Source organism: Crocodylus porosus, unplaced genomic scaffold (genome assembly GCF_001723895.1).
Source record: "Crocodylus porosus isolate Cpor-Errol unplaced genomic scaffold, CroPor_comp1, whole genome shotgun sequence".
Taxonomy (NCBI): Eukaryota; Metazoa; Chordata; order Crocodylia; family Crocodylidae; genus Crocodylus; species Crocodylus porosus.
Window position 1 is genome coordinate 23988218 of NW_017728951.1, and position 27492 is coordinate 24015709.

A 27492-nucleotide genomic window follows, 5' to 3' on the forward strand; every position below is an offset into this window, starting at 1 on the left:
CATCGCAGTAATTCTTTTCTCCAGACCTATCAGCTCCCAGTCCCTCTGACTTCTCCCTCTATCAGCCTCCAGTCCCCCTCTCTTCCCTGCCTTTGACTCCTTGTCAAAATTTGCTCTCCTGGCACCGCTCCACAGGTCCAGCTTTTGTCCCCATGGCCATTGAATTCAATGTTTCTTAATTCCCTGCAAGGCCTGGGAGGTAATGGGGTCATTTGGGGCACAAGAGAAACGGTCTCCCTGTTCTTAGGTCAAGTGTCCAGACATGGACCCTTTGTCGTCTGGAGCCGTTTTGAGCTGCAGTTGCAATGAGTCTGCTGTGCCTGGGATGGAAAGTCTTGAGACCTCTTTTGACTAAGTGCAGACTTTTTTTTTCCTCCCCTTCCTCCGCACCTCCAGGGCTTTAAATCAGGCCCAATCTGAGTGGATTTTCATAGGAACAGGAAATGGGCATATCCTTTACACAAAGTCCCTCCTCTGAAGCGTGAGAAGGTTGCCAGGGTAGTGTAACAGTGCATTTTTCCCTGGCCTCTTTCTTGGAAACTGAATGAAATATTTAGGCTGAAATGACCAAAAAAAAAAAATTTTTTTTTTTTTTAAATCTAGTCTCAGGCTGGCACTTATGGGAAAACTCCAGCTCAAGCCTTCCTGTTTAGTAAAATGGTAGTATTGTTTTCAATAGCTTGGTTAAGGTTGTCCAACTTTTCCTTGTGCTAGGTGGCTCTACTGGCTGTGCCTGTACTATTCCAGTTAGAGACTAGGACCAAATTAACTTACAGTTAAGTGGTCAGAAAAGGCAAGGCTCTCAGAAGTGACTCGGGACTTCTGAATGTCTTTGCCTTGTCTCGCTTGGGGATGCTGTCCAGGCATCTGACTCTTCCAGTGGGGGGCTGGGCTCAGCACTCCCTGAAAAACAGACCCCATTGCAGGCAAGTCATAAATCGTCTGCCCAGAAATCATTAGTCTCTTTTGAAAATCTTAGCCATAATTCTGTAGATTTTGCAGGCAAAAAGGTTGTTGAAAACTGTTAAATGCTGTGCATTTTGCCAGCTACTACTTTGCAAGAAGGTTAGGGAAACCAAAGACTTTAAATGAGTTCATGCTATTTTTAAAAGCCCTGAATACAGTAAATCTCCTTTGCATTACACTTTTAAAGCAGTTTTCTACAAGTATAGGAACTAGAGATGGAGTTGGCAACCAAGTTTGTTTCCTCTCTTTGTTAACTTCACGTTGTTCCCTATAATAATATTTCATTGTTCTCCCCTGGATGGGAGTAGAACTACTTAGCCAAGTGTCATGGGTCCTGTACTGCAAATGGTGAAGTGATTTTTCCTTTAGCCCAAGAAATGAGATCCTGTACCATGCGGAACAAATGGCCTTGCTGTATACACAAGCAGTGCTCATCACATTGTTGGCATCGCCGTAGTTCAGAAATAACTGTATGGTTCTCTGATGCTATTGTTTGAATGTTTCTATAGATTAAAATCTGTAGGTAGGATCTTAGGAGCTTTCCTCTGTGGCAGTTAACATAAATGCCAAGGATGTTATGGCCAATTTCTTTTACCTTCTGTAAAGCAAGCAAGAAGGCTAAACATCAGAGAACTTGTAGCAGTGGCACTGAATCTGTGAAGTAACAAGGATCCATGACAACAAGCAAACTTTAATAAAAACTTGGTACCAGCAGGTTTTTAGTTATCCGAAGCATGTGGACAGATAAAAACCTAAAACTGCAATTTTAAAAGTCAGGAAAGTAGGGGATACCTTGCAACAGTGGAGTCAAACCAGGTGTGGCTAAAACGAAGGAGAATTTAGGGAAAAAGAACGAAAAAGTTTTTAGCACAAAAGTCCATTTGAATGGATGTGTTGCCTTCTGGAACCGAGAGACTTTTTCCAGCAGCAGGTTTGACAAAGGGAAGGGGAGCGCAAGAGACTGCTGACTGAGGGGAAAGTATTTTGAAAGAAAATTCTTCTGTGGTTTGGAAGATAGACTCTGAGCCATTGCATTTTGCTTAGAAATCTTAATTGGATAATTCCCAGACCAGCCCCCTCTTTCCATTCCAGCTTTTTAAGCAAGGATCAGGTCATGGAGCGGTAGTGATATATGCAGAGACCTCAGTTAAGCAAAGGCTATTATTTTCTTTCTGCAGCGAGTTCCTGAAACACTGCAGATAAAGGAGGAGTGGAGAGCTTGGAGCCAGGATCACAGAAGTTTGGGCTGACGGGGGGGCCACGCTCCATCCCGAGGCAAAGCAGCCCCCTGGCTTTTGTGTCTATGAACACAGAGGCAGGGCAGCTGCCTTGTAGAGGTGAGGGGCACTGTCTATACCATGCCGTTAGCGTGCTTGGCACGGTAGGCACTGACATGAAAGGCATCTGCCCCGAAGAGTTTACAGCCTAAACAAAAGGAGAAATTTGGTCTGGGAGGAGCTTGTTGTGACAGGTTACATCTGATATGTTTTGTTCATAGAAATTTTTTTCCCCCACCCCAAGTTGAAGCGTTTTACTTGCTGCTTTAAATCAGGGTCTTGAATTAAGATGATTTGGCTCATCCAGACAGTAGGATAGATGGTAAGCAGACACAAGTAACTTTTTTACTTTTAGGAAGGATTTGGAAGAGTACAAGGTCAGTACAAGTATTGGTGCCCTGCAGGGCAAAGTCTGTTCCAGGTGAAGGGGGCATCTTGAAAATGTCTTACAACCGAGTGGATGGGGGCAGGAGGAGACAAAGGATTGGAAGAAGCAAGTGGTTCAGCAGAGTATAATGCACAGGAGAGGATACTGTATGAAACTGTTTCTGATTTAGATCTGGAGGCAGCGTGTTACAGAGCCTTGAAAATGAGGATGGGATGTTGGACCTTGATATCGTATGAGAGGAGCAGCCAGTTGGGAGGCACGGGTCAGGGGATGGGGTCATTGGAGTTGTAGGGCATTTGTACACCACACAGAGGTTTAATTCTCCCTAACTTTAAAGCAGCGGTTTTTTAAAAACACCGCTTCAATTTAGGGTGAAATAAACCCCAGTGTCATGTATACCTGTGTCAGAGCCCGATCCTTACCTGCCTCCAGCAGCGGGGAGGGGAGAGCGAGCTGCTGATGGGCAGAGCGGTCCCTGAGCTTCAGGGAACGTGGGGGGGGAGGTGGAGCTGGTGCTTCCCTCCATGGCAGGAGTGCCACCCCCCAAGTGCCACCAGCCTGCAGACAGCTGGCTCGGGCAGTCCCAGGGAGCACCACAGCTGTGGAGGAAAGCACTGGGCCCCCACACAGCTCAGGCAGACAGGCTCTGGGGGAAGAAGAAAAAAAGATCAGGCTTGCCGCTTTCCTTCTCTGTCTTTTTCCTTCTGTGGGGCCTGCCTTACCAGTCTGCCTGCACCGCCCCTGAGCCAGTGCCTCCCTCCACAGCTGTAGGGTAGGAAACTAAGCCTCCTCGGAGGCGTTTTACTTCGCTGCATCCCAAAGTCATTTAAGGCACAGTTCACCACCGAATGTGCAAACAGCAATGCTATTAAAGCAGTGCAAAAGGCATTTAACCCACTTTAAACCCTCTTTAAAGTGTCATCCACAAATGGCCACAGGCAGGGAAGGTTACTTGATCTGTGGTGCTCAAAGGACTGGAGGGAAGAGAGGTTGGATAGCAGAAAAAAAAAAAAAGGAAGGCTGCAGCAATAACTCAGATAAGGTGATGATGAGGGTGCAGGTCAGAACTCTAGCACTGGGGCCTAAGTAAGAGGTGGATACTAGAGATACTGGGCTCCCTCTTAAAACTAGATAGTGGTTTTTCTTGTTAAACATTTATCTTTCTAGTAAAAAGGAACCTGGATACCTGGCATCTTTCTAGCAGGCATCTTGGGAACAAGTCATCTGGTACCAAGCATTCCACATTAGCAGCATTAGAAATTGCTCTACTTTCCACTATATAGATGGAGTTTGCATAGATACCAACCTCTCCTGCGAGCATATGAGAATCTTAGTTAAAACATTTTCTCTAATGCTGGACAGGAGGAAAAGGCTTGATGGTGAAAGTGTTGCCATGGCCTCTCATTATCCAAAAATAAATCCTGTCGACCTTAAATTCTCCCAAATTACAGCCAGTTAAATGTAGTGCAGTTCAATCAGGCACCCAGAAGAGGGGTTTTGTGGGTGAGAGTGAAAAAACACTTGTGCCCTTTTAAACTGTGAAAGCATTAACTCAGGCCTTGGACACGTTCATTAGTGCCGCTGCAGCTCTACTCCCTGCACCAGCCATTAGAGGCAACAGTAGTGCTACAATGAAGGTCCTGTTGGGAATGATAATAATAATGATTAGCAAGATAAACATCCAAATGTGTCTTGAAGCCATTCAAAGCACCCACTTTGAATGCCTTTAAGACTCATTTGGATGTTTAACTTGCTGGGAACCTATGATCCCTGCTGACTTCCTGCCCCTGGGCAGGGGGCTGGACTCAGTGATCCTCTGGGGTCCCTTCCAGCCCAAATGTCTATGAAATAATAATAGAACTTTTGCTTGTTCCAGCATAATAGAGCAGTGATCTGAAAGCTGCTTATTACAAAGCAGAGTTATACCTGCTTCAGCTAGACATAGCTATGTGATGGATTTAGTTAAACCAGTTTGGAAGGCCATTCTCTTAAATTGATATAAGTTAGGCTTTTAGGATACATACAGACAGTCAAAAAGTCCATGGCTGAATCCATTCAGTCTTCATAGGTTAGTCTAAACTGCGTAGATGGAACCTGAGAAGCAAGTGAACAGACATTCACTTTTGGTTCTGGAAATGCAGCCACATGCCTGCAGTGACTCAGGCCAGAAGCTGGGGGGTGCTAGAGCACAGCTCCCTTTTCAGCTGGAACAGACAGCTTGGGCAAAGGCTAGCCCGCCAACCTTGCTAAGCATCCTGGGATGCTGGGAGACTGCGAGTTTAACTTGTATCTGGAGGGGATCTGGGACAGAAGTTCAGTAAACTGACTTAACTTAAATTGGTTAAGTCTGAGATGATCTAGGTTTATTATAAACTGGTTTTGGCCACTTCAGAAGCAGTTCAGGTATACTGAACTTCTGTTGCATTACAGATTTGAACTGGTTTCCGATCACTTATACCAGTTTATATGTAATTGCTGCCCCTAACCCTATAGGTTTAAGTTTAATCTATTGGGATGAAACTAAGTCAACCTTAAACTAAATTAAAGTCCTGTGTATTTAATTTTTTGCAATGACTTATTTAAAACTAAATAAATGGCTCAAAAACCAGGATTGCTTAAACCAGTGCAGCTCTGTAGTGTAGAAAAGGCCTCAGCATCACTGCAATTAAGGTGGCAGCCAAACCGCTGCTTTTCTGGAGAAGTTGCAGGTGCTTCGTTCTTCTAAATTGCGTCTCATTTCCTTGGACTACTGGAAATAATGTTTCATTACCATAATTGCCTCTAATGTGTGTAAATGGGTGAACTGTAAATAATAATGCAAACCAGTGCAGTGTGTAGAGTTGCTTCAGATCTGTGCATCTCAAAATGCTTCTTTCTTGACTGTACATCTTCATGCTCAGGGTGGCTGCAAGGGACAAAATCCTCAATCTTTGGTTCTGAAGTTTCCCTAATCTCCCTTAGGCACGTTGCTGCCAGGCATTGCAGGGTTAAAGCGTGTCCAGGATGCAAGGCTTCCTCCGGAGCCAATCCAAGAGTTCATAACCTGCCTCGAGTGTCATCCCTTCCTGCACTTCACACCTGCCTCCATAAGGAGTTTACCAAGCAGAGCAGATAGAAATCCCCAAATGATTCATATCTTTATGCAGATTTTCAGTTGAAGAAAAAGTGGTGCTTGCTGAAAGCTAGGTATTCCACTACTGCACTTGTAGGAGGTTCTTGGATAATATCAAAAGGAGAACAAGATTTGGATGTGACCTTTCCAGTCTCGAGGGAGGGAAAATCCTAACCCTGACTTCAGGTAAAGAAGGGCGTAAGGTCTCGCAGCCAGTCTCTGATAAATTGGAACTAACATAATCTTTGTCACTTAGCTTAGTTCACACTCCAGGATGTCCTGCTGCCGGAGTGCTCCAGGGCTGTATTGGGGCAGCCACAAGGCATTTGTGGGCTTTATCATTCATTTCTCTGAAGGAAGAAATGAACCTGAAATGCCCGTGGTTTTATAAGAAGTTCTGCTTGTACAAAAAAACTATTTAAACAGAAAAAGGGTAGGAGGAGGAAAGCCTGCTGTTGCTCACCTTTTTCCCTTCTACAAATTAAAAGGTGGTAATCCAGCATTATACTGTGTCACATGATAGTGAAGTAGCTGTTTGCCAGATAGACTTTGCCCCTTCACATACTTTGCTTGGATTTGCTAGTATAATCCCATTTCCAGCCTAGGTACTTCAGCTGTGTAACGTCACAGCTGCCTCCCTGACTAACCAGCAGTTGTGAATATGGACATGTGGCCTGTAAGCAAAGCTAGCTGTAGTATTGTAGCAATAACCAAGTATTTGTGAAACTCAGGGTGCCATGTCCTGGCCTCTTAATTTTGAGTGGAGCTGGAACTTAAGGCCTCCTCCAAAAGAGTCTCTAGCTGTTACTGAAGCAGGGGCTGTGGCACGTACAAGTAGTATGTGGTATATGAATGTAGCAGTGACACAGATGCACTCATTTCTTCTTGTAGAATATATTCATGTTCTTGTTTAGGCTGCAGTTTTCACTTCCAGGGATCAAAGCTTGGTATGCCGGGCAGCTTGAAGACATCTGTCATTTTGCAGTGAAAATCTGGGCACAGGTGATTTTGAGGGTGGATTTGTGTAGTTCTCTAATCCAGACCTCAGTTTCTATCAGGAGAATCGCTGTTCTCCAAGTAGAAAACAGAAGTATGCAGACATTGAGGTTTTTTCTCCTGGAGCAAAATTACCTGGGAACAACAAAAATTAAATTGCTCCCAGAAGGGCTTCTCCCAGGAGACTGAACATCTGCATGCTTTGTCTTGGCTTAACTCCTGGGGACCAGGAGGAATGAAGCTGGAGGAAAGACTCCCATACCTTCCTGAGACCAGGGTCACCCTACTTTGGAGAAGGCACAAGGACAGCTAGCTGCTTCCCACACTTCCCCTGGATGAGAAGAGCTGCCCTAGCTTCTCCACACCTGCTTCTCACATGAGTTTCCCAGTGCAAGAAGCAAGCAAGGGCTTGGCCATGCTGCTCCCCCTGCTCTGTTCCCAGGCACTGGGAGCTGAGTGCAAGGAGAGCTGTCCCTTCCTGCTTGCAAGCCTGGCTCTCAGCCATGTCAGCTTCCCTGGCATCCCCCTGCTCCACTGAGTGGGAGGGGGATGGTGATTTAAAAGATGGAGGAGCCTTGCATGTAGAGGCTTTTCCCAAGCCCAGTTTCCAGAGCAGCACAGGGCAGGGCAGCTGCTATGCCTTCGCAGCAAGGATCCTGAAGCCTTGCTATGGCAGCTGATTCCTGTCCCCCTCCATGCAGTCCTCTGGGTCTTCATGCCACTTGACTGATTCTCCAAGGACTGCAGCTGTTCCCAGCTGTCTGTAGCAGCTGCTGCTTTTCAGCAGCTGCAAACTTTACACCTGACAGGCAGGTGAGAGGACAGGCTGTTGAGTAATAGGGTCCTGTAAGGGCCTGAGTGACCCAAGGACCTGCCCTCTAGTCTAGTGCCCTTTCCTGGAGAGCTTGCCTGTGAGGCTGTCCAGCCATGGCGCTAGAGCAACATTTGTATAGTCTGCCTCTCAGGCTGTTTTTCTACTGCAAGAAATTTCTTCTGGTAGAAGTGACTGTACACAGCTTTGGTATATTTTCTGGCAGCACCCATAATTGCAGTACTTGAAGGAGTGAAATGACAGCAATGTCATTTTGTACAGTACAAAGTGTGCTTCCAGCTCTTTGCATTGTTTTATTTAAAAAAATTTAAAAAGCATTTTGCATACGATTTTGTTACTTATGCAGATCAGTGTCTTAAATGACAAGATGTCCATGTAAAATTCCCCCAGTCCTTCCACTCGTCTGTGCTTTACACATAATTTCCTGCTTCTAGGGCTAGGCTTGGTAGGCGTAAACCAGAATTGCTTTTGGGTTGCAAGGAGGCCCAGCTCTCGAGAGTGCTGTTTGTTACAAACCCCATTTGTGTATATTTGTGGTCTCTCTTTCACCGCTGAAAGAAACCAAATGTGTGTAATCTTTGGAGGTGGTTGTAATTTTTTGCTGCGAAAGCACTTTGCAAGGGAAACTTTAATGGAGGCTTCCTGTTTTTGATGTCTAGGCTTAAAATAGAATTGCTAAACAAACGCATCGTAGAGACCCTAATTTCTAAATGGATTTTTAACCCCTTTCGAACATGTCACTGCATGAGTTGGGTTTTTCTTTCCTTTTCAGTACCTTTTCCTCCTCCATTCTTGTAGTTTTCTCCTCCACTGGTTTATGTAGTGAATGTGGAGGATGGTGATGGCCTTGTGCTGAAAGTAACAAGGCAGAAAAGTAGGCAACTGATCCAGCAATGGGCCAGATAATTTAAACAGCCTTGGAGAAAATTACCTGGAAATTCCCTTTTGGTGACATCTCGGTGCTCTAATTTCTGGTGTTTGGCCATCAACCTGAACTCAGTCCACACGCAGTGGAAAACAAATAGGGGTAGAGAGAAAGTGCTCACCAAGGGGCTTTTTGCAGCTGGAAAACCTTTAGTCTTGTTTTGGGGGCAGGGATGGTTTTCACTGACCTTTTGGAAGGGGGGAGAAGGGCTTGTGGCTGAAAGGGAGAAGAGGCTGGAAACCTGAGTCGTCTTCTCAGCAGCCTTGCGCGGGTCAGTCAGACCTTGTCTACAGTACAACACAACAACCCCCAGAACAGTAGCGATGGCCATATTATATGCTAATGGACCTTCATTTTGCCAGTCCATTGGATTTGGCCGATCGATACGCTCATAATTAAGGTGGCCCTTCTGTGTGCTAGGGCCTTGCCTCTACTGACATTTTTTTTCCCTCTAAAATGCCCTGCCCTTCACGGCCAGCATCATGCAGACACCACCTTGACAGTGGTTTTGCCACCATGCAGTGAGTGGGTTTAGACAAAGTGGTGGCTTAATTTCTGGGAAAGCCTGAAGAACCTGAGCAGGAAGCACTTCACCGATCCATTCTGTGACCTTCTCCAGCCCGCCCGTGGTGCTTTTCAATGGGTCGCGGGTTCTGCCCAGAAAGGAGGGTGGAGGTGGGGCACCCAAGATGGCGAGCTGGCAAAACAAAAACGCCTGCCTCCAGCTATAACGGGGATGGCTGCTTGCGTGGAGGAGGCATAAGATGAACAGAGCGGCTTTTGTTGCAGCTGTTGTGCCAGGAGTCTGTGCTGATGGGCCCTTCTCAACCTGGAGGGACGTGGGCAGTGGGGTCCCCCAGGGCTCGGTCCTCGGGCCCGCACTGTTCAACTTCTTCATCCGTGATTTCAATGAGGGGGTAAAAAGCCCCCTGTTCAAATTTGCTGATGACACCATGATGTGGGGGGATGTTGGGACGCTAGAAGGAAGCATCAGGCTTCAATCAGACCTAGACAGGCTACAAGGGTGGATGGATGTGAATAGGATGAGATTCAGCACAAACAAGTGCAAGGTGCTGCACCCGGGGAGGAACAGCTGGCACCATACCTGTAGCTCGGGGGAACTCCCCTCTTGTCAGCACGGGGGCGGAAAGGGATCTGGGAGTCATCATTGACTCCAAGATGAACGTGGGCCGGCAGCATGGGGACGCAGTCAGGAAGGCCAGCCGCACCTTGTCCTGCATCCACAGATGCATCTCGAGCAGGTCCAGGGAGGTGACCCTCCCCCTCTATGCGGCACTGGTCAGGCCGCAGCTGGAGGACTGCGTCCAGTTCTGGGCGCCGCACTTCAGGAGGGATGTGGACAGTGTCAAGAGGGTCCAGAGGAGGCCACTCGCGTGATCAGGGGACAGCAGGGCAGGCCGTACGAGGAGAGGTGACGGGACCTGAACCTGTTCAGCCTCCAAAAGAGAAGGCTGAGGGGGGATCTAGCGGCCTGTTATAAATTAATCAGGGGGAATCAGCAGGTATTGGGGGAATCGCTATTCCCCCGTGCACTGCCAGGAGTGACCAGGAATAACTGTCACAAGCTGGCAGAGGGTAGGTTTAGGTTAGACATCAGGAGGCGCGACTTCACGGTCAGGGTGGCTAGGGTCTGGAACCAGCTTCCAGGAGAAGTGGTGCTGGCTCCTACCCTGGGGGTTTTTAAGAGGAGGTTAGATGAACATCTTGCTGGGGTCGTTTGACCCCAGTATTACTTCCTGCCATTGTGGGGGGTTGGACTAGATGATCTACTCAAGTCCCTTCTGACCCTAGAAACTATGATGGCCTCTATTATAAGAGCCCTTAGGGATGTGGAAGAGAGCCAGTGGAGCATTGATGGGACGGCGGTGATGTCTGCTCCCCCCGTGACTGGAGCATCTAATAAACACATGGTTTAGCATGCTCTTTTTATATTGTCGTCCTATAAAAGTCACAGCAGGATATCCCAGGCAATATATTTCTGGGATGATGTTGATCAGCGTGGGTATCTGAAGCAACTTGGCTGCCTGCCTTTTTCTGCCTGCCCAAGGCAAGTTTTAATCACCTGGAAGTCTTCTGTCTCTCAGCTTAACACTTTTTAGTCTTCCACGCATCAGAAGTGGGGAAGTTTAACATGCTCCTTTGACACCAGGATAAGCTTTGTAAAGCCCAGCCTTTCTGCATCACCCCAGCCACTCCGCGAAAACATCAACCCATGACACTACACTCCTCTGGGATTTATTAGCTGCAGCCGCAGAAGTGTAACCTGGTATTACGGTCCTGTTTTCCTGCAGGGAAAGTACAGTGTCCTGGTGGTACTGATTGGAAAAGAGCCATTTGGAGTTGCTTAGAGTTGCAGGAATAAATGACAAAAACAGCCTTCCCCCAGGGAGCAGGAGACGTTTTCCTTAAGGAGCCTGAGGTTTTGGTAGCTGAGGACTTGAGCGTCCGGAGGACCCAAATGAACCCAGTGGAGGGAGGCTAACTTTAAGGATACAGTGGCTCTGACTTCATTGCTGTTGAGTACTCTGCCAATGCTTTCTTTTTTTTTCCCCTCCTCATGAGGAATTATTCCTTTGTCTTGGTAAAGATTTTTTTTTTCCCTTTTAAATTTTTCCATGCTTCACCCAGCAACCAAGTGCAATCGAGCCACAAAACTAAATAGATGGTGAGTCTGACTCCCTCTCATAAGAGCATTTGCCTCAAGTGGCTGCACCCTTTTTCTCCACCCCCTTCCACGTTTGAGACGACAGGAGAGTCGGCATTCACTGAAATTCATGCCCTTTGCTTCACCCGGGTACCCGCAGCTCTGTGTTTCTTTTTTTCCAGGTCTTCTGCTGAATAGGTCAGGCAGACTGGACAGCGTGCTCATTGAGCCTGTGCACTATATCCTTTAAGCAGCTGCAGCAATTTATTGAGTGTGATATTACCACCACCACCACCCCCCAATCCCAAGTTCAGCCTGCTGCTTTGGCCAACAGCCCCTGGTGCAAGTGATGAGGTTAAACCTGTAGTTACCACTTCAACTTCTTGGGGCAGGAAATACTGTGCATTTAGTGTCAAGAGTGATGGCCTCATGCAGTGGGTAGGGCAGGGAATGCAGGGCAAAGACTGCCGGGTTGCGATCCTAGTTCCTCCCGTGCAGCTCTCGAGTGCCTCATATGGCAGGGGGATAACAGCTGGAGATGGGCACCAAATGCCAAGTGGGGGTGACGTACTCATCTTCCCAGAGGGCAGTGCCATACCTGCAATGTGGCTCTGTCTGTAGATCTTCTCAAACAGCAGTGCCCGTGTACTTTGCGGCGGGTGGGGTTTACTGAATATTTGCAAAGCCCTTGGACGTCCCTGGAGGCAGGGCACTGCCTCTATAAAAGAGGCAAACCGCTTTACCCTGCAAACACGCTCTCTTTTTTTTTTTGAGGTGCCTTGTTGTGTAGCAGTCCCCGCACAGCCAGCCTGTATCAAGAGGTGCAAAGCCAATAGACTTAAGAAGCCAGTCCCCATGAATGGGGGAGGACAGGTCACGCCCAGGACCCAGCGCTCGAGTTCCAGTAACACAATGCTCCGTGCATCTGCGAACGAGAGCCAACTGGCTCGGCTTTCTGCAGTGATGCTCGGCTGCTTTGGCAGCCAGGCTAATGCTGTCAAGTTACAGTATGCAAGTTGAGTCCAACTTCAAATCTCAGTCTCTCCCTTCGGAATTTGGGGGGAGAATTCTCCGGAGATACTGTGTCATTATTGGCATGGAAAGCAGTGGGATAGTGTTGAGGGGCTGATTATCCATCATGTTGCGAGCAGAGCTAATCAGCAGGCCCCAGATCAGGGTTCCGCCTTTGCAATTGCTCCGTGTAATCGCTGCACGGCAGTTTTGCAAAACCGAGCAGAGCAGAACGACAGCTGGGCAAATTCTGTCCTTAACCGATGTTGCCTTTTCTCCCTTTGCTAGAAGAGAAATATGTCACAGTCCAGCCATACGCCAGCCAAGGCAAGGATGAGATTGGGTTCGAAAAAGGGGTCACCGTGGAGGTCATCCAAAAGAACCTGGAAGGATGGTGGTACATAAGGTAAAAAACCAAAAAAAACCCAAACTTGTGGGGAGATCCATTACCGTGCATGGGATTGTCAGGCTTGTGATAAGTAGTTTTGCGTTGGCCTTCTGTGTCATCTTCTATCTAGAGAAGGCAGGAAGAATTTTTATTCATTGTGCATCCTAGCCAGAAACATGGGAAAGTGGCTTTTTTTTTTCCTTTTTCATTTTTTATGAGATGAACTGTTCAATATTTAAATATTGATTGCAGGAATGTTCTAGAAGCTTGGGCCAGTAGACTTAAAGAAATGTACTGATGGAAAATGCATGCCGTGTTGATTTTTATTCCTTAAAACTAACTGCCTGCCCCCCCCCCCCTCGATTCCAGTTGACAAGTGGCACTGATCTTGTGCATCATTTTACTGTGCTGCAGCCAACTACAAGGCTCGTATTTTTTGTAAAGTTTCTGGTGAATCTGATTTTACTAATACTGGAAGATGGGTTGTGGTCTATATAGGACAAAGGGCAATTTTAAGGGTATGAGATCTATTTGTTGACTGCAGAATAAGCTGAATGAGCATATTTAGTCACACGCTCATCACAGACTTTTCTTAGTTGCTTGTGAGTGCGAGTTGTGTACAAAGACCAAGGGCAGCTTTTCTCTGGGTGATTAGCTATTCCTGTATTCTCATTTACATGTCATTAAGGGGTGAACTTCAGCTTGCTCTCTTGTCGTACCTGCTGTAAAACCTTCACGGGGAGTATTCGGGTCTCTGCTAACTGCTGGGGCATTTAATTGCTCTTCCATATGAGGAGACCTGATCATGGAAGATGCATCATCTTGGCTCCTATTGATCTTTGTGAGGGACAAGGATGTGCACTCTGCCTTTGGAGACCATAATACATTTTCTTTTGGTTGCCTGGATCCTTTCAGCAGGGCACTCTTTTGATGAGTTTGCTTGAGATTTACACCATGTGATGGATCTGTCATTTTTCAAATAGCCACATGATAGAAAAAACCCGCTGTAGTGAGGCTCGAACTCTCTGGGAGTTTGTGCATTGGACAAGGACTTGTCTTCCTTAGTCCTCCTACAAGCAGCGTCTCCATGATGAGTGAAACGAGAAGGGTAAATCTGTAACACTCAATGCTGCTGTTCATACTTCTGTAGCTTCAGAGGATTTCTTGTGTTCTGGGATCACAGACCTGAAGCTTGCGTCAGCATTGTATACAATTACAGCGTTTTATGGGCTTTTACAGATAGGGTTTTATTTTATTTTTTTGGAAAACCTTTGCACTGAGCCTACCTGTTGTTCAGCATCCCATATCCCACTTCAGACCTTTTGGTGTTTAAAAGGACCCACTTCTTTCCATAGGGTATGTGGGGAAAGGAGTCTCTAGATGAATCCTGCTGCCATTTCATCTGTAGTCTAGCACCATAAAGAAACTAAAAAAGTCCCCTCGAGTCCCCCAGGTAGAGCAAATCCAGCATCTTGCTAATGGGATCCACCTTAAAGTCATTAACTTGTTCTACCTTAAAGATGTAATTTCCCAAAATTCCTAGCCATGTGCTGATCCTCATTTCCTGTCTCTTTTTTTTTTTTTTTTTTTTTTCCCCCTCAGTTTGCTTCCCTCTGGAGTAATTCCAGTGCTCTGGAGCTGGAAAGCAGATGTTACAAGAACCAATGCTCAGACACTCGGAGGCACTTTTTTTTTAACATTCCTATATGGCTTGGATCCAACTCTTTTTCATGTCATAGTAACAAGAAGGAGTTTTTGCATCACGCAAGAGGCCAAGTCTTTGCCCTTAATCCCATAACCCTCCAATTACCTTGCAGTCCCCGGTGCATTGAAATGTTTCCATTCCTCCTCCTTCCTTTTCCCCTTTTACGTGAGGACTTGGAAGCGTTCAGACTCTCACGGAGTGTCTTAAACTCCAAGCTGGATCAATATCATTTGGTTGAGTTCAGCCTTGGATCTGCCTGTGTCCTGCATGACTATTTTGTGCTGAATAGCTGACATTTCCAGGTCGTTACATAGGCACATCTTTGTCATCATTAGGCGAGCAGCGAAGGTGGTCTCCTGCTGATGGATCAGGATTATCACTTTCTATTGACCGACGAGGTGCTGATCTGTGCTCTTGTTGGCCTGCTCTTTTGTGTCCTGCTGTGGCATGCCTCTCAGACCCTCTGTAAGAGATGTGCAGCTGATGGAAGCGTGCTAAATTGTAGTGCTACTTAAAGGAAACTAGGATATCATGATAGGTCTGGGATGGGTTGCGAATTAGGTAAAGGAAGATTTTTGTGACTTAAAGCATAAGATTGGCTTATGTCTCCATCTCTCTGCCCCAACTTTACAGGTCTTCCTATGTGCGTTTTTTGTCATTCAGTTTGTGCCATTTTTTTCTTCCTGTGAAATGAGGGAGAACAGCTGAGTGAAGTGAAGTTTTGTGTCTTTAAAACAAAAAGCCAAGACCCATCTTCATGCAGAAGAGAAAAATATTTATTGTTACCATATGGGGAGAGGGCCAAATGCTTCTGATAGTCATTAGTAGCGATTTACTTCAAGTCCTACTTACTGACCCAACCTAAGAAATGGATCCAATAGGGAGACTCTTGCAGTTACGGCTAGGGGGGGGTCAACAGCTCTGCCCTGTTTCCCCACAGCAAGAACCAGTTTGAGGCCATGTGAAGCCATCTGAACCCAACAGGTTGTTCTGACAGTACAAGGCCATGCCTAGGCTGAAAAATGACCAAACCTTCCTAGAGTCTCTACCCATCACCACTACTTTTCTGCTGTGCAAAATGTTACATCTCTCTTGAATGCAGATGACCATCAATGGTTGTTCTTACCTGTGTCCATTGTTTTGCTGTAGGTGACCTTGACCATCGGATCACGCACAGCATGTTTGAGGTCCTTCCTAAACTTACCTGCTCAGCAAAGAGCAGTTTCTTCCAGCAGCTTGTCACCTTTTAAACCAGCAGAGGAAGTGTGTGTGTACACATGCAAGCACGCCCATGATGGCCATTGCAACAGTGGAGGGGTTGTTCTGAACAACTAATCCAGCAGGTCTTTTGGTCATGAAATGGGGATCTGAATCAAAATGTTCTTAAAGAGATGGGCCTGAAACAGAGAAATTCTGGATCTGAATTTCCCCTGTGTCTGTTAGTGTTAACCCTGGGGCTCCAGTTCAGACATTTCTACTTAGGTATGTGGTGATGGCTCCTAACCACACTTCTCTACATAACCATCGTGTGACGACAACAACAACACCCCCCCCCATACAAGAAACCTTATCATGTGCCTGAACAGCTGTGGCTTGGCATGGCTGAAACCAAAGATGTTGGACAGGGCCTCTCCTTAGCTCAAGGTGCGATGGCTGTTCTGCAGGGCCCGAGGAGTGTGGTACATGGGAGAACCCTGACCAAAATCTGGTACGTGGCAAATCTTGAATTTCCCTTCTCTTGTAATAAGAAGCCTTTCCCAGGGCCCGGTATCCCCAAATCTTGCTGTATTGTGTTGGGCATTAAACGGTTGGCGTTCCCTCTCTGGGTGGCCTTCTAAGGATCATTAATGCAGGTTGCCAGAGGGAGCACAACCTGCCTGATAGAAATGTAATGGTCCCCAAATTGCCCGCTGTAGTTGGCTGCAGCTCCACCAGCACTGTTGCTGCTCTCACAAGTCTTGGAGGGAGTTGGATTGCATAGTTCTGAATTTCTTACCCTGAGTAGCGGTGCAAGGTGGAGGTGCCCATTGTTACCTTATCTAGAAATCCCATAGCGAAAATCGAGAATAGTCATCTGCAGTCAGTGCAACCAATGTGGCCTTTTTTTGCTTTGCTGCCCTAAGCGTCCTCTTCCTTACAATCCCAGACCCTCCAAAAACTTTTAGTCTAACCCTCTGAAGATGTAACTTCTCTTCCTGCCTTCCTCGGTCACCCTCGGGGATGGGCTAACAAGATGGTGAGGACCTGTTCTTTCCTTCTCCCTTGCTTGGAGCCCTCGTGGCCAGGGTCGATGCCATGAGTGAGAGCACAATGTGACTTGCGTCCTTGAAGAAACCTCTGTGCTAATACAAAGGTCCCCATCAAGAAAGTTCCCTCATCTGGACGAGTCACTTGCCTGTCTCCTAATTTCACAGCGCCTTCTGTCTGGCTTCAGTGGCCACCTCCACTTTCCTTAGAGAAGGCTCAGGAGCCACCTTTTTTTAACCTTTTTCATTTCCTCCAGGTTTCCCAAGTACCAAGCACTTAGTGACGTTCTCACTTCGTTCAAGCCCATGCTGTAGGTGTCTTGAGAGATGTCTTGGGAAAAGCATGTTTCACTGACTTTTGTAGCAAGGTAGGGCTCCGTTAAGGAAAACGAACTCCCGCAGGCTCATCCCCGCAGCCTAATCTGAAATCCTTGCTGCAGGGTTAGTGACAGCAGGAATTAAGAAAGCCGCCTCACACAAAGGGCCGGTGCGGGGGGAATGACAACTTCAGCCCGAGGCAGACTGCAGTCAATTCAGCTTTGTGCTTCTGGGGTCGGGAGTCCATTCAGATTTTTCACAACTCAGTTTCCAAATAATTCCCATTTTGGGTAATTTTCAAGTCAAGTGTTGATATGAGTTAGTTTTTAATCAAATAGTTTCTCCACTTGAGGAAGCCACAGTTCATGTTGTTTATGGGTGTGAAGAGTTCTTCGCAATAGTGTTCCTCCTTGAGGAAAGTGGGCTTACCCCACAAGGTCCTCTAACTTGCTCAATCCAGGGCTGTCATGGCCCATGGGCTAGATCTGACTCTCAGCACTGCCTGAAGGTCTCCATCCAGATCTGCATGCTATGTGCCACATGCATGTGAAACCAGCCCAGACCAGCACATGTGCTGCATGCAGCCCACAGGCCCAATCCAGCTCACAGGACCAGATGAGTCTGGCACCCCAGAGTTGGTCTGTAAGGTGGATCTCGACCCTACCGCCTGCCTAACTTCAGACTAATATAGCTAACAACTTTTTTTGGCACAAGGTCCTGTCCTCCCCAAAAGACCCCAATTAAGGGTGACCTTCCTCTCGGTGCATTAGTCCTTAATTGTGGTAACTTTTGGTCTTTGCATGGCGGGAATGAGAGATGCCATTTGGCACAATGACAAAGGAAGAGAATGGGTTCCTTGGTATTTTGGGGCTCAAAGCATCGATCTTGTCTCAGGCCGCTGGCTGCATGCAGGCTTGGCACAAGCTCTTCCTTATGAGTAATGTTATCCCTGACAAGGGGAGACTGGGTTGATTTTTTTTTTTCCCTCGAGGCAATAGGTAGCTCCTTTATTGTTACAGCCATTTACAGTTCACTGCTAGTAGAATAGATGGAGATGTTGGTGAATAGAGACCACAAAAATGTATCTGGGAACAGCAAGTGGGAATTTGTTGTTTTCCTCATTGTTTTTTTGCCCTAGCAGCTGTATCTGAAAGGACTGCAAAGGTAGTTTAATGTGGGCTTTTTTTCATACGTGCAGGCATCTAGGCAAAGAGGGCTGGGCCCCAGCCTCCTACCTGAAGAAAGCAAAAGATGATCTTCCATCCAGGAAAAAGAACTTAACTGGGCCAGTGGAAATCATAGGCAACATCATGGAGATCAGTAACCTGCTGAACAAGAAGCCCTCCAGCGATAAGGAAACCCAAGCAGAAAATGAAACGGCAGAGTCCCACATCACCAAAAAAGAAATCAGCTTGCCCATCCTCTGCAACGATTCGAATGGCAATGCCATGATGACCGTGGACAAGCAGGCTTTGAAACTGGCTCAGGGATCCCCCGCTGTAGCAAGGATTGCACCGCAAAGAGCGCAAATAAGTAAGGCAATGAGGTAGCTGGGCTCCCATCATTCATTCACACGTGAGGTTTTATTTATCTGGGTGTGTCAGGCATCTTAGGAGCGGAAGGGGAGAGTTGGAGTAGTCCAGCCCTTTTGTAGAGAGTGAACTCAGCCCAGATCACACTGCCTCAAGTCAGGTCTGTTTTCTAGATGGCGGGATCACAGCCTGGAAGCGTTGGCTCTATAAGGGCCCTGTTTGACTTGTTGCTTTAGTGACTGGCATAAAACGAGAAGGGCACAATTCTGTCTGATCCTGAGCTGCAGCCAGACTCGGTCTACTCTGATGGGAGTTGCTAGAAATCCTTAATGTAGTGGAAAGGTTCTCCCACAAAAGCATTTAATGGAGACAGCTTATCTATTTTTATGCCAATGCCCACATACTCTCAACCCAGAAATCCTCTGTAGAAACTTTGTACTTGACCATACAGTGCACTTAACAGGCTACTCTTTTGTGTTACCCCCTCCTGAAGCTGAAGAAAATGTGGATAGCCTTGGAGGCAGCCGTGTTCCTCCAGAAGACGGGAATGAGTGCAGCAAGTTGCTCCGGGTTCCCCTGGTGGGTTGTACTTGCTGGTGGCTGAAGAAGAGGTAGCTGATCCTGCCCATTAGCTGTCCTCTTTGATTTTTCCATTGATTAAATTGCCTTATGAGTCAGTGAGAGCTACAACAAGCGCTGCTCTTCTGTGTGAGCAAGTCGCTGCTGGGGTGCTGGGCAATCCTGTTTGGGAATGGAGGTAGAGCAAAAGAGATGGCAGGGCAGGTGGGTCTCTGAGAATTTGCATGCCGACGTATGGCCCACATCATGCCAAGTCTGGAAAACCCTAGCTCAGTGGTAGCACTGCAAGGCAAGCCAGGGAGAAGTGGGCAAGGGAGAGGGACCTGCCCATGCAGCTTCAGGTGGGCAATTTGGACATAAGTTTGCGGTGAGTACAGGCCTCATTCACTTCGCCAGCCTTGGCACGACTTCCTTTCACCAGCTCCAAGACGACCCTAGTTTACCTTGTTGTAGGGAGAAGATTTCTAAGGTTTATTGCCAGTTCTTCACAGTCCTTCAGAGCACAATGTAACAGGAGTCCCTTGACTAATAATTCTATTAAAACCAGTCTGTCTCCGCATTAGTGCAGGACATTAGGAAGGCAGGGAGCTGGTCTCTGTCCCCCCTGCTCTCGTTTGCTTGCTGTTACTTTAAGTCACTTTAACCACTGGGCTTTGGTTGCATAGTCTGTAAAATGGAAATGTTCCCACTTGGCCTTTGCAAGAAGCTGTCAGAGGTCCTATGGCAGAATACGCTATGAATGTTACTGCTCTGACAGCCATGGGGAAACGAAGCACAGGGCCAGTTTCCTTGCTGGCCCCATTCCAAGTGAAGCCAGTGGAGTCAGTCCAGGAGAGAAGATAATCCACTATTTTCAACGAACTGTAGCAGTGGCCTTTGGAAACTTGCTAATTGTGGAATAAATGGTTGCAGTCACCTGAATATCTCTGTTCTCTTAATTGGCAACTTTTGAAGGATTTTAGGTTAGTGCAGTTTATTAAACCTAAGTAAAGTTAACTCTTGTACTTCTTCTTTTTTCTCTCACCCCATAGGCTCTCCAAATCTAAGAACGAGGCCTCCCCCACGCAGAGAATCCAGTCTGGTTTGTGTTGCCTTTTTTATATTTAAACCTTGCAATAATTGTGTAAATACAGCAGGCCCTGGGCATTTCCTCTTCCCCCGTGCAGGGCGTATGGAGACTCTCTTTAAAACCGGCTGTGTGCAATGCAGAATCAGCCCCATGTTCTGGAAGACTTTGCTTTGCATCTTCATGTTGCACTTGGCTATGTGAATCCTCTACTCCCTTCTCCAGTGCAGCACCTGCTTAAAATAACCCAGTCTGGGAGCATGAAAATGGGAGAGAGAGGAAAGCTGTTTTGTCTTGTTTGTAACTTTTTTTTTTTTATATAAACTCCTATAATTTTCTTGAGCGGGGGCTGTAACTTTTCCCCCAAAATACTAATGTGGTATTGGCCTGTGCAGGTGAACCTTTTCTCCCCTTGCCCCTTATGGTTAACTTTTCCCAGGCAAAAGTTGTTGTTCTTCTGTTGGCATAAACCTCCCTTTTCAATGTTGCATGTCTAGTTCAGGAGCCAATTTTATGGTGCTGTGGCTTGTTCCAATAGGAACAATAAGACCCAATTTTAGATCTTTAATTACCCAAGAGAGTGGGTTCAGACCTTGGAAGGAATAACACATGTAATGGCAAATGTGCAGCAGTGTTTGGTTTTGCCATTCAAGCTGGAAACAAAGTCCTTGAATAAAAAAGCCTGGAGTCTTTACTGAAGAATTGTTGTGAGCTCACGGCATCTCGTTGGGGTAACAGCTCTTGTCAAAACCTTGCCCAGTATGAAATGGCTTTATCTGAATTATAAACAGCATCAAGGACTGAGGAGGAACAGCCCCAAACACAAGAGCATAGAAACAGTACCTGCCTTGTTATGAGATACCCTTGCCCTTCATTTTTCCATGGTCCAAGATGTGGTCAGACTCCTCAACAAAGTGCCAACCAGTTTCTGGTACGAAGTGCCCTAGTCTCAGGAACCATTTGTTTGAAAAAGTTGCCCCAAGATAAGGCATATTTGAGAACTTCACTAACTAATGAGATTCCTGCCCTCTGAATGTGCAAATAGGCTTTTCCCTCATTTTAAATTGTTTTGGAAGGAAAAATTATGAGGAAGTTCAAATTGGGTCGTGAAAACCAGACAGCCTCCTAAATGGAAAAAGGGTTCGGATGTGAAGTGTCGGGACACCTTTACCTGCTCCGTCACATCAGTCTGGTTTCATATTGTACATCATGAGGGCCAGCATTAAAATCCGGAAGCTGAGCTGATCGCTCCAGAAGAGAAGATGGCCAAAAAAATCGGTGAAACAGGTTAAGTTTCTTTAGACTCCACAATCTGGATTAAGTCTTTTATAATTTTTTAAGTTTTTTTAGAAGGCCAGGGCCTTGCCGTTCTCCACTGGATACGGCCATTAAAGATCCTGTGGCTTTTTCATAAAAATAAGGACTTCCTCAAGTATTCTTTGCTGAAGTAACGTGCTGGGTGATCAGGTGGAAGTGGGACAGTGGAAAATAGGAGGGAAGCGCCCCAGTCATTCCTCCTTATGTGTATTTGAATTAACTGTGCCCAGAGGCATGTGCCATACATGAATCTCTCAGTTGTCTTGTGTTATGTGTTTCATCTCTGATTTCTCATCCCAATGTTTTAATCCAGCGAAGAGCTCAACCTGGCTAATGTGTAGCATTTTTCTCCCAACATTTTTTCACTGATTGAATATTTTCAGTTGGACTTTGTGTTGGAAGGTATGCTGTAAACAACACATGCGAAATGTCAAGTGTGTCCCCTGTTTCCTGTTAGCTCAGCTTTAATCCAGGCCATCTTAAAGTCTGAAGACACTTTGTGGTATTTCATCTCATGCTATATTTTCATGTTTGCAGTGCTGAGATGGATAGTTGAAAGACAGCAAAACAGGATTGGTAAGAGGTGTCAAGCACCACCTCTGCTGAACGCCTCGTGTACCCTGCATTGAAATGATGCATGACTCTTATGACCGGGGATACTTTAGAAGTGAAATGAGCCGTGCATTTAATAACGTACCGTATTTAGCTGCCTTTCTTCAATGTCCTGGCTGCATCTCTCGGTTCTGTGTGTGGCTAATCTGCACGTATCAGACCTCTGTATCCAGGCTGTGTTATGTTGTTGTGATGTTGTGTCTTCTAAAGAAGAAAACACCCCTTCAGTTCCTTCTCCAGGACCCCGACTTCTTCTGTCTCAATACTGTCATATCAGTCAATAGAGCTTTAAGGTAATGGCAGCTATAGAAGTGCTGAGACTGATATTTTACCCTGTTTGTCATTAAAAGCAGCTCCAATTAAACTTTTTTTCATTAACCAGCCCAAAAGCTGTAAAGAACATGTAGGAGAAATTGCTGGTTTTTGGCTACATAGAGGAATTAGGCATTTTGGCCCTGTGTCCTGCTGTCCTCCTGCCTCCCTTTTGTCATTTTAGCTAAATGAGTGCTTATAGCATGAGTCCTCTCTGCTGAGGGTTAGTGGGAACGGCACTTGGACTTCATGGTGATGATTAGATCCCTGCTTGTTTGGGATGGCGTTAATTTTAACAAATGGACAGCAGTTCTTGACTGCTTTTAGCATCTCACATACCAATCCCATGCAGTTCCAATGAATTCTGAATATTTAAAGCTGGTGAGATCTGGAGACAGGCCTTCATAGGCCTGTTTCCACAGAAGTTTTTACATTTTAGTATCTTAAGCCATGTGGTAACAACCAGTGAAGCTAAACAAACCAGTGGTGTGACCAGAATGGCCAACTCTGGTGGAAAGCAGTATTTTATACTTGGTGTGAAGGAGTTACTAGCAGTGCACAGAGCTCTGAAAGCTATCCCAGGTATTAACTTCTGTTGTAATAAGTTTGGTGATTTTTGCTGGGAGGTAAATTAGAGGTAGGAAGTACAGCTCACCGAGTGGTGCCCAGAAGGTGGCACTGACCACTTCAGCCCACTATTGCTGTTTAATTCAGTACCAATTTGCTTTTTTGAAACAGGGTTTCCAGCTGCCTAAGCCACCAGAACCGCCCTCAGTAGAAGTGGAGTACTACACTATTGCGGAGTTCCAGTCTTGTATTTCGGATGGGATAAGCTTTCGAGGAGGGCAGAAAGCAGAGGTGAGCTCAAAGACTGCAGCAGGAGGTCAGGTGTGGGGGTGCTTTGCCGTGGTAATGGCCTTTTAATGGCTGATGTTCAGCCATTGCAAAGCATTGTACAAGTGTTTAGATTAATAATTAAAAAAAAAAAAACTTGACTAATTACTTCTCTAGACTAATGATGGTATTAACCTTCTCCTAGGTTATTGAAAAGAACTCTGGTGGCTGGTGGTACGTACAGATTGGCGAGAAAGAAGGATGGGCACCAGCATCTTATATCGATAAAAGGAAGAAGCCCAATTTAAACAGAAGAACTAGTACGCTGACCCGGCCCAAAGTTCCTCCCCCAGCACCTCCCAGTAAACCAAAAGACTCAGAAGAAGGAGCAGTTCCTGGGACCATATCTTCTGGAGAAGCCCAGGACTCCCTACAGAAGCCCAGATATGAAGAGCCCGAGTACGATGTGCCTGCCTTTGGTTTCGACTCGGAGTCTGAAGTGAATGAGTGCCAGCGAGAAGACAGCACCTTGGAAAAACGCACGTTCCAGCCGTTTAAGCCTTCCCCTGTATCGTCCCTCCAGAGGGCAAAGTTCAAAGTCGGTGAGTCTTCAGAGGACGTTGCCCACGAAGAAGAAACCATCTATGAAAACGAGGGATTCAGACCTTACGTGGAAGATGCCTTATCAAGTAAGGAATCTAGTGGAGACTCCGATTCCCTCAAAAGCTCCTCGCTCTCCCTGATCCGAAGGAACTCTCCGTGTTCTGGTTCTCCCAAATCATCACTCCTGAAGCTCAAGTCTGACAAAAACATCCAGCCCAATCTTGGAAAATGTCACTATTCTAGGAATGAGGAGACAAAACTCAGGTCAGCCTCCGATGCTGGCTTGCGTAACATACCCAAAGCAAGTGTCAAGAAGGAGCCTGGCCAGAGCCCCTCCATCCGAGCAAAGCCAATAGTTAGACCAAAACCATTCCTGAACAAGGCAGATTCTTCAAGCCAAGAAAAAATGGACATCAGCACTTTACGGCGTCAGCTGAGGCCAACTGGACAGCTTCGAGGTGGACTTAAAGGATCTAGAAGCGAGGAGTCTGAAAGCCCTCCCCATACAGCATCCGAGAACCAAGAAGAGTCCTTCAGGAGAAGCTCGGCAGATCTCATCACGTCTCCTTCCCATGGCATTTTCTGTTCGAACCACTCCATCAAGACTGAGCAAGAGAACAACTCTAAGTGCTTCTACATGACCACTGATGCCTACCAAAAGGTGCAGGAGTCTGAAATCTGCTTTCCAGCAGGAGTGGAAGTAGAAGTGCTGGAGAAGCAAGCCAGTGGGTGGTGGTACCTTAAATATGGAGACATGGAAGGGTGGGCCCCTTCCCACTATCTGGCTCTTGCTGAAAACCAGCAGCGAGAAACCTCAGCCCCAGAGACCGATGCCAAAAACAGAAGGAACGAAAGCAAGTCAAACAGCTTGGAGAAGATAGAGAAGAGAGTCCAGGCTTTGAATACCATCAACCAGACCAAAAGAGCAACACCTCCTATTCCAAGTAAGCCTCCTGGCGGCTTCTCCAAAACATCAGGGCCTGTCAAAATGAGGAATGGAGTGAGACAACTGGCAGTGAGGCCACAGTCGGTATTTGTCTCCCCACCACCGAAGGACAGTAACATCTCATGCTCCCTGCGCCGCAACGAATCCCTAACGACTACAGACCACCTGAGGGTTGTCCGCCGGAACGCGTCTTTTAGCAGTACCCATTTACAGCCTGGTGACTCCAAGGCCAAGCTGGCCGATCGAGCCGTCACGGAGGAGTCGGAAACCACCTCCAGCCTGTCGGGCCAGAGAAATGGGATCCCGGTGTCCACTGTCAGGCCAAAGCCCATTGAAAAATCTCAGTTCATCCACAACAATCTCAAGGATATCTATGTTTCCATTGCAGACTATGAGGGGGATGAGGAGACTGCAGGGTTTCAGGAAGGCGTGTGCATGGAGGTCCTAGAAAGGAACCCAAATGGCTGGTGGTACTGTCAGATCATGGATGGTGCGAAACCATTTAAAGGCTGGGTGCCCTCAAACTACTTGGAGAAAAAGAACTAATGTTGTAATATCTTTAATTCCCTAATTTATACTGTCCCTGCTGTGTACACATGGAAAAAAACCAAACATTACTGCTACACAAAAAGACATTTCCCTGTGCTCTCGGTTTGTACAAAAGGACCAACCGGCTGAGCGATGCTGATGACAAGTCACTGTGTTCTGGAGAAGTTGGGGAGTTGACCTGCTGGAAGCAATTTGGACACGTTTATAGAGGAGGGGCAGCATAGATGAATGCTTTTTTTGTGGAGTTAAATAATCTTGTGTGTAACAGGGTATGATATCCCACCTTTTCCACTTGAACAATGGTAGGAAACCAAACGTGTGCCTTGTGTCGGGGAGAGAAACTGATGCGTCTGCTTGAGGAGTTCAGTGCCAAACAAGATGTTAGTGGCTCCCTCTCTCCTTATCTTCTGTACGTGGACCATCCAGGAGTCTTGAATGCATTTCCCCCGACTTTGACTGGGGTAAGCAGATGGGAATTACATTCGGAAATAGAGGAACCCCAACCCCGTCTAGAAACTCATGTTTTTCACTCAAAAGCCGATTTTTTTTTTTTTTTTTTTTTCCCCAGAGTTGGAGCCTTTTCATCATGGAGGGATTTAGTTTCTAACTTTGCAGATGTGTTTTGTTCCCATATTCCAGAAACGGCTTCCATGAGATCTTGGGTTACGGGGGGTTTTTTGCTTCCTTTTTTGTTCTGGATCTAGGCCCTTGAGATGGGACTCCAGATGTTTTTAAGGCTGTTTGTGCCAACTGGATGCTCACAAGCTCACCTGCTCGCCCTTTGTGTATCGTGGTTATTTTGGAGGTCCTTTTTTTTTTTCTCCCATTCAGTGTGGTTCCTGCCCAGAGGTCCACACTGATTGTCTTTCCAGAGTTGGGTTCCTACAAACTGGCATCACCGTGAACTACAACAAAATGTCTCTGAGACCTTAAACATGAAAACTCAGTCTGATGCATTATTTCACTCTTAGACCCAAAGCGGAGCATGGTGACTGTTGGCAGGGCCCACAAAGGTAGACATTAGAAACAGCCGTAACCTTTTGCAACATCAGTGTTTACAAAGAGAAGAAAAAGCCATTGATTTCAGTCTGCACAGTCTTTAATTTGTATATTTTGGGGGAATTGTTGTTGGGGGGGTGTGTGTTGTCTTTTCTGTGCAGTCTGTGTGGTGTGGGGTTTTTTGGGTTTTGTTTTTTTTGAGGCATGGGGTATTTTTTGATGTTCATTTTAGGGGGCTTTTTGGGGGGGTTTTTTCTGTTTTTGTTTAATTGGTTTACCAGAAAAAGACTTTTTCTGCTTAACTGAAAATTAAAGCAGGAGTCAGTTCTGCCTTTCTGTTCCCACTTGAATCCAAAAAGTACATTTGGACTGGAGAAAGCAACTGGGATTTTCAGGCTCAAAAATAGATTTAATAAGAAAGCAGTTAGGCCTCAAATGTGGCTAACCAGAAAGCTGCCTCTTTTTCTTCCATTCTCTTTCATGTTGTAAATAACTTTAATGCTTGAAAACATGACACAGTGTGGTGGAGGAACGAAGAGCTGCATCCTTTGGAAGAGGCCTGGATGGCGGAGTTGTCCTTGAGGTAGCCAACTCTAGTACCACGCACTTCAGCCCCTAACTCTACCCTGTACTTGAGAAGCTCCTGCTTCTGACTCCTTTTTTTTTAATGGGCTTATTAACCATTTAATAGAAGACCAGTGTGTGGCTTCATTAAATAATGGGCCATGTTTTGTGTCCTGTTTATGGGGGTGGGAAGGCAATGATTTCACTACTGGTGTTACACAAAATGATGTGCGGCCTTTTTATTTTCCAGCGAAACGTTATATCAGTTCTCACTGGGGATTTGAAGATAAACGCTATGAAGAGTGTAATTAGCTGGAAACCAGGGCTGTCATAAAGTAGCACGATGGTATTGTGTTATGGGGGAGGGGGGCTGTTACTCTGCCAAAAAAAAAAAGAATATACAATTTATATGTGCTTCTCGTCTTTTATTCTTTTTGTGGCGTGGGGTTGGGAATAGCTACTGCCGCAGACATGGCGGATACCCCTTTGTTCACTGAAAAAGGTGCCATCAAGGGTTGTGAACAGAGCTCTGTCATCATCCTGTATCATTTTGGCTGGGGTGCGGGTGGGGGAGGGCATTGGGGTGGGATGCGATAGACGTTGCGGTGATGAGCAGGAAAAGCATTGCTACACGACAGCCTATACTGAAAGGTGCAGAGTCCTGGACCTTTGTCTTTATATATAATGTATGTATGTATATATCCAGTTAACCACATCTTACTGGATGTCTGTCGGAGGCTTCGCAGCCCT

The 27492-nt window shown here is 46.3% G+C and overlaps 1 protein-coding gene across 3 annotated transcripts in view; it reads left to right on the forward strand.

The window, feature by feature from the left end:
• SH3PXD2A (SH3 and PX domains 2A) overlaps window positions 1–27136 on the forward strand; it is a 308394-nt gene extending 281258 nt beyond the window's left edge. For all 3 annotated transcript variants that reach the window (XM_019555887.1, XM_019555886.1, XM_019555885.1), the window contains 5 exons: window positions 12461–12578; window positions 18028–18362; window positions 19972–20021; window positions 22986–23105; window positions 23287–27136. In XM_019555887.1, the coding sequence (XP_019411432.1) occupies window positions 12461–12578; window positions 18028–18362; window positions 19972–20021; window positions 22986–23105; window positions 23287–25176 (2513 nt within the window). In that variant the 3' untranslated portion in view covers window positions 25177–27136. The remainder of the gene's footprint in view (window positions 1–12460; window positions 12579–18027; window positions 18363–19971; window positions 20022–22985; window positions 23106–23286) is intronic.
• Window positions 27137–27492: the final 356 nt, after the last annotated feature.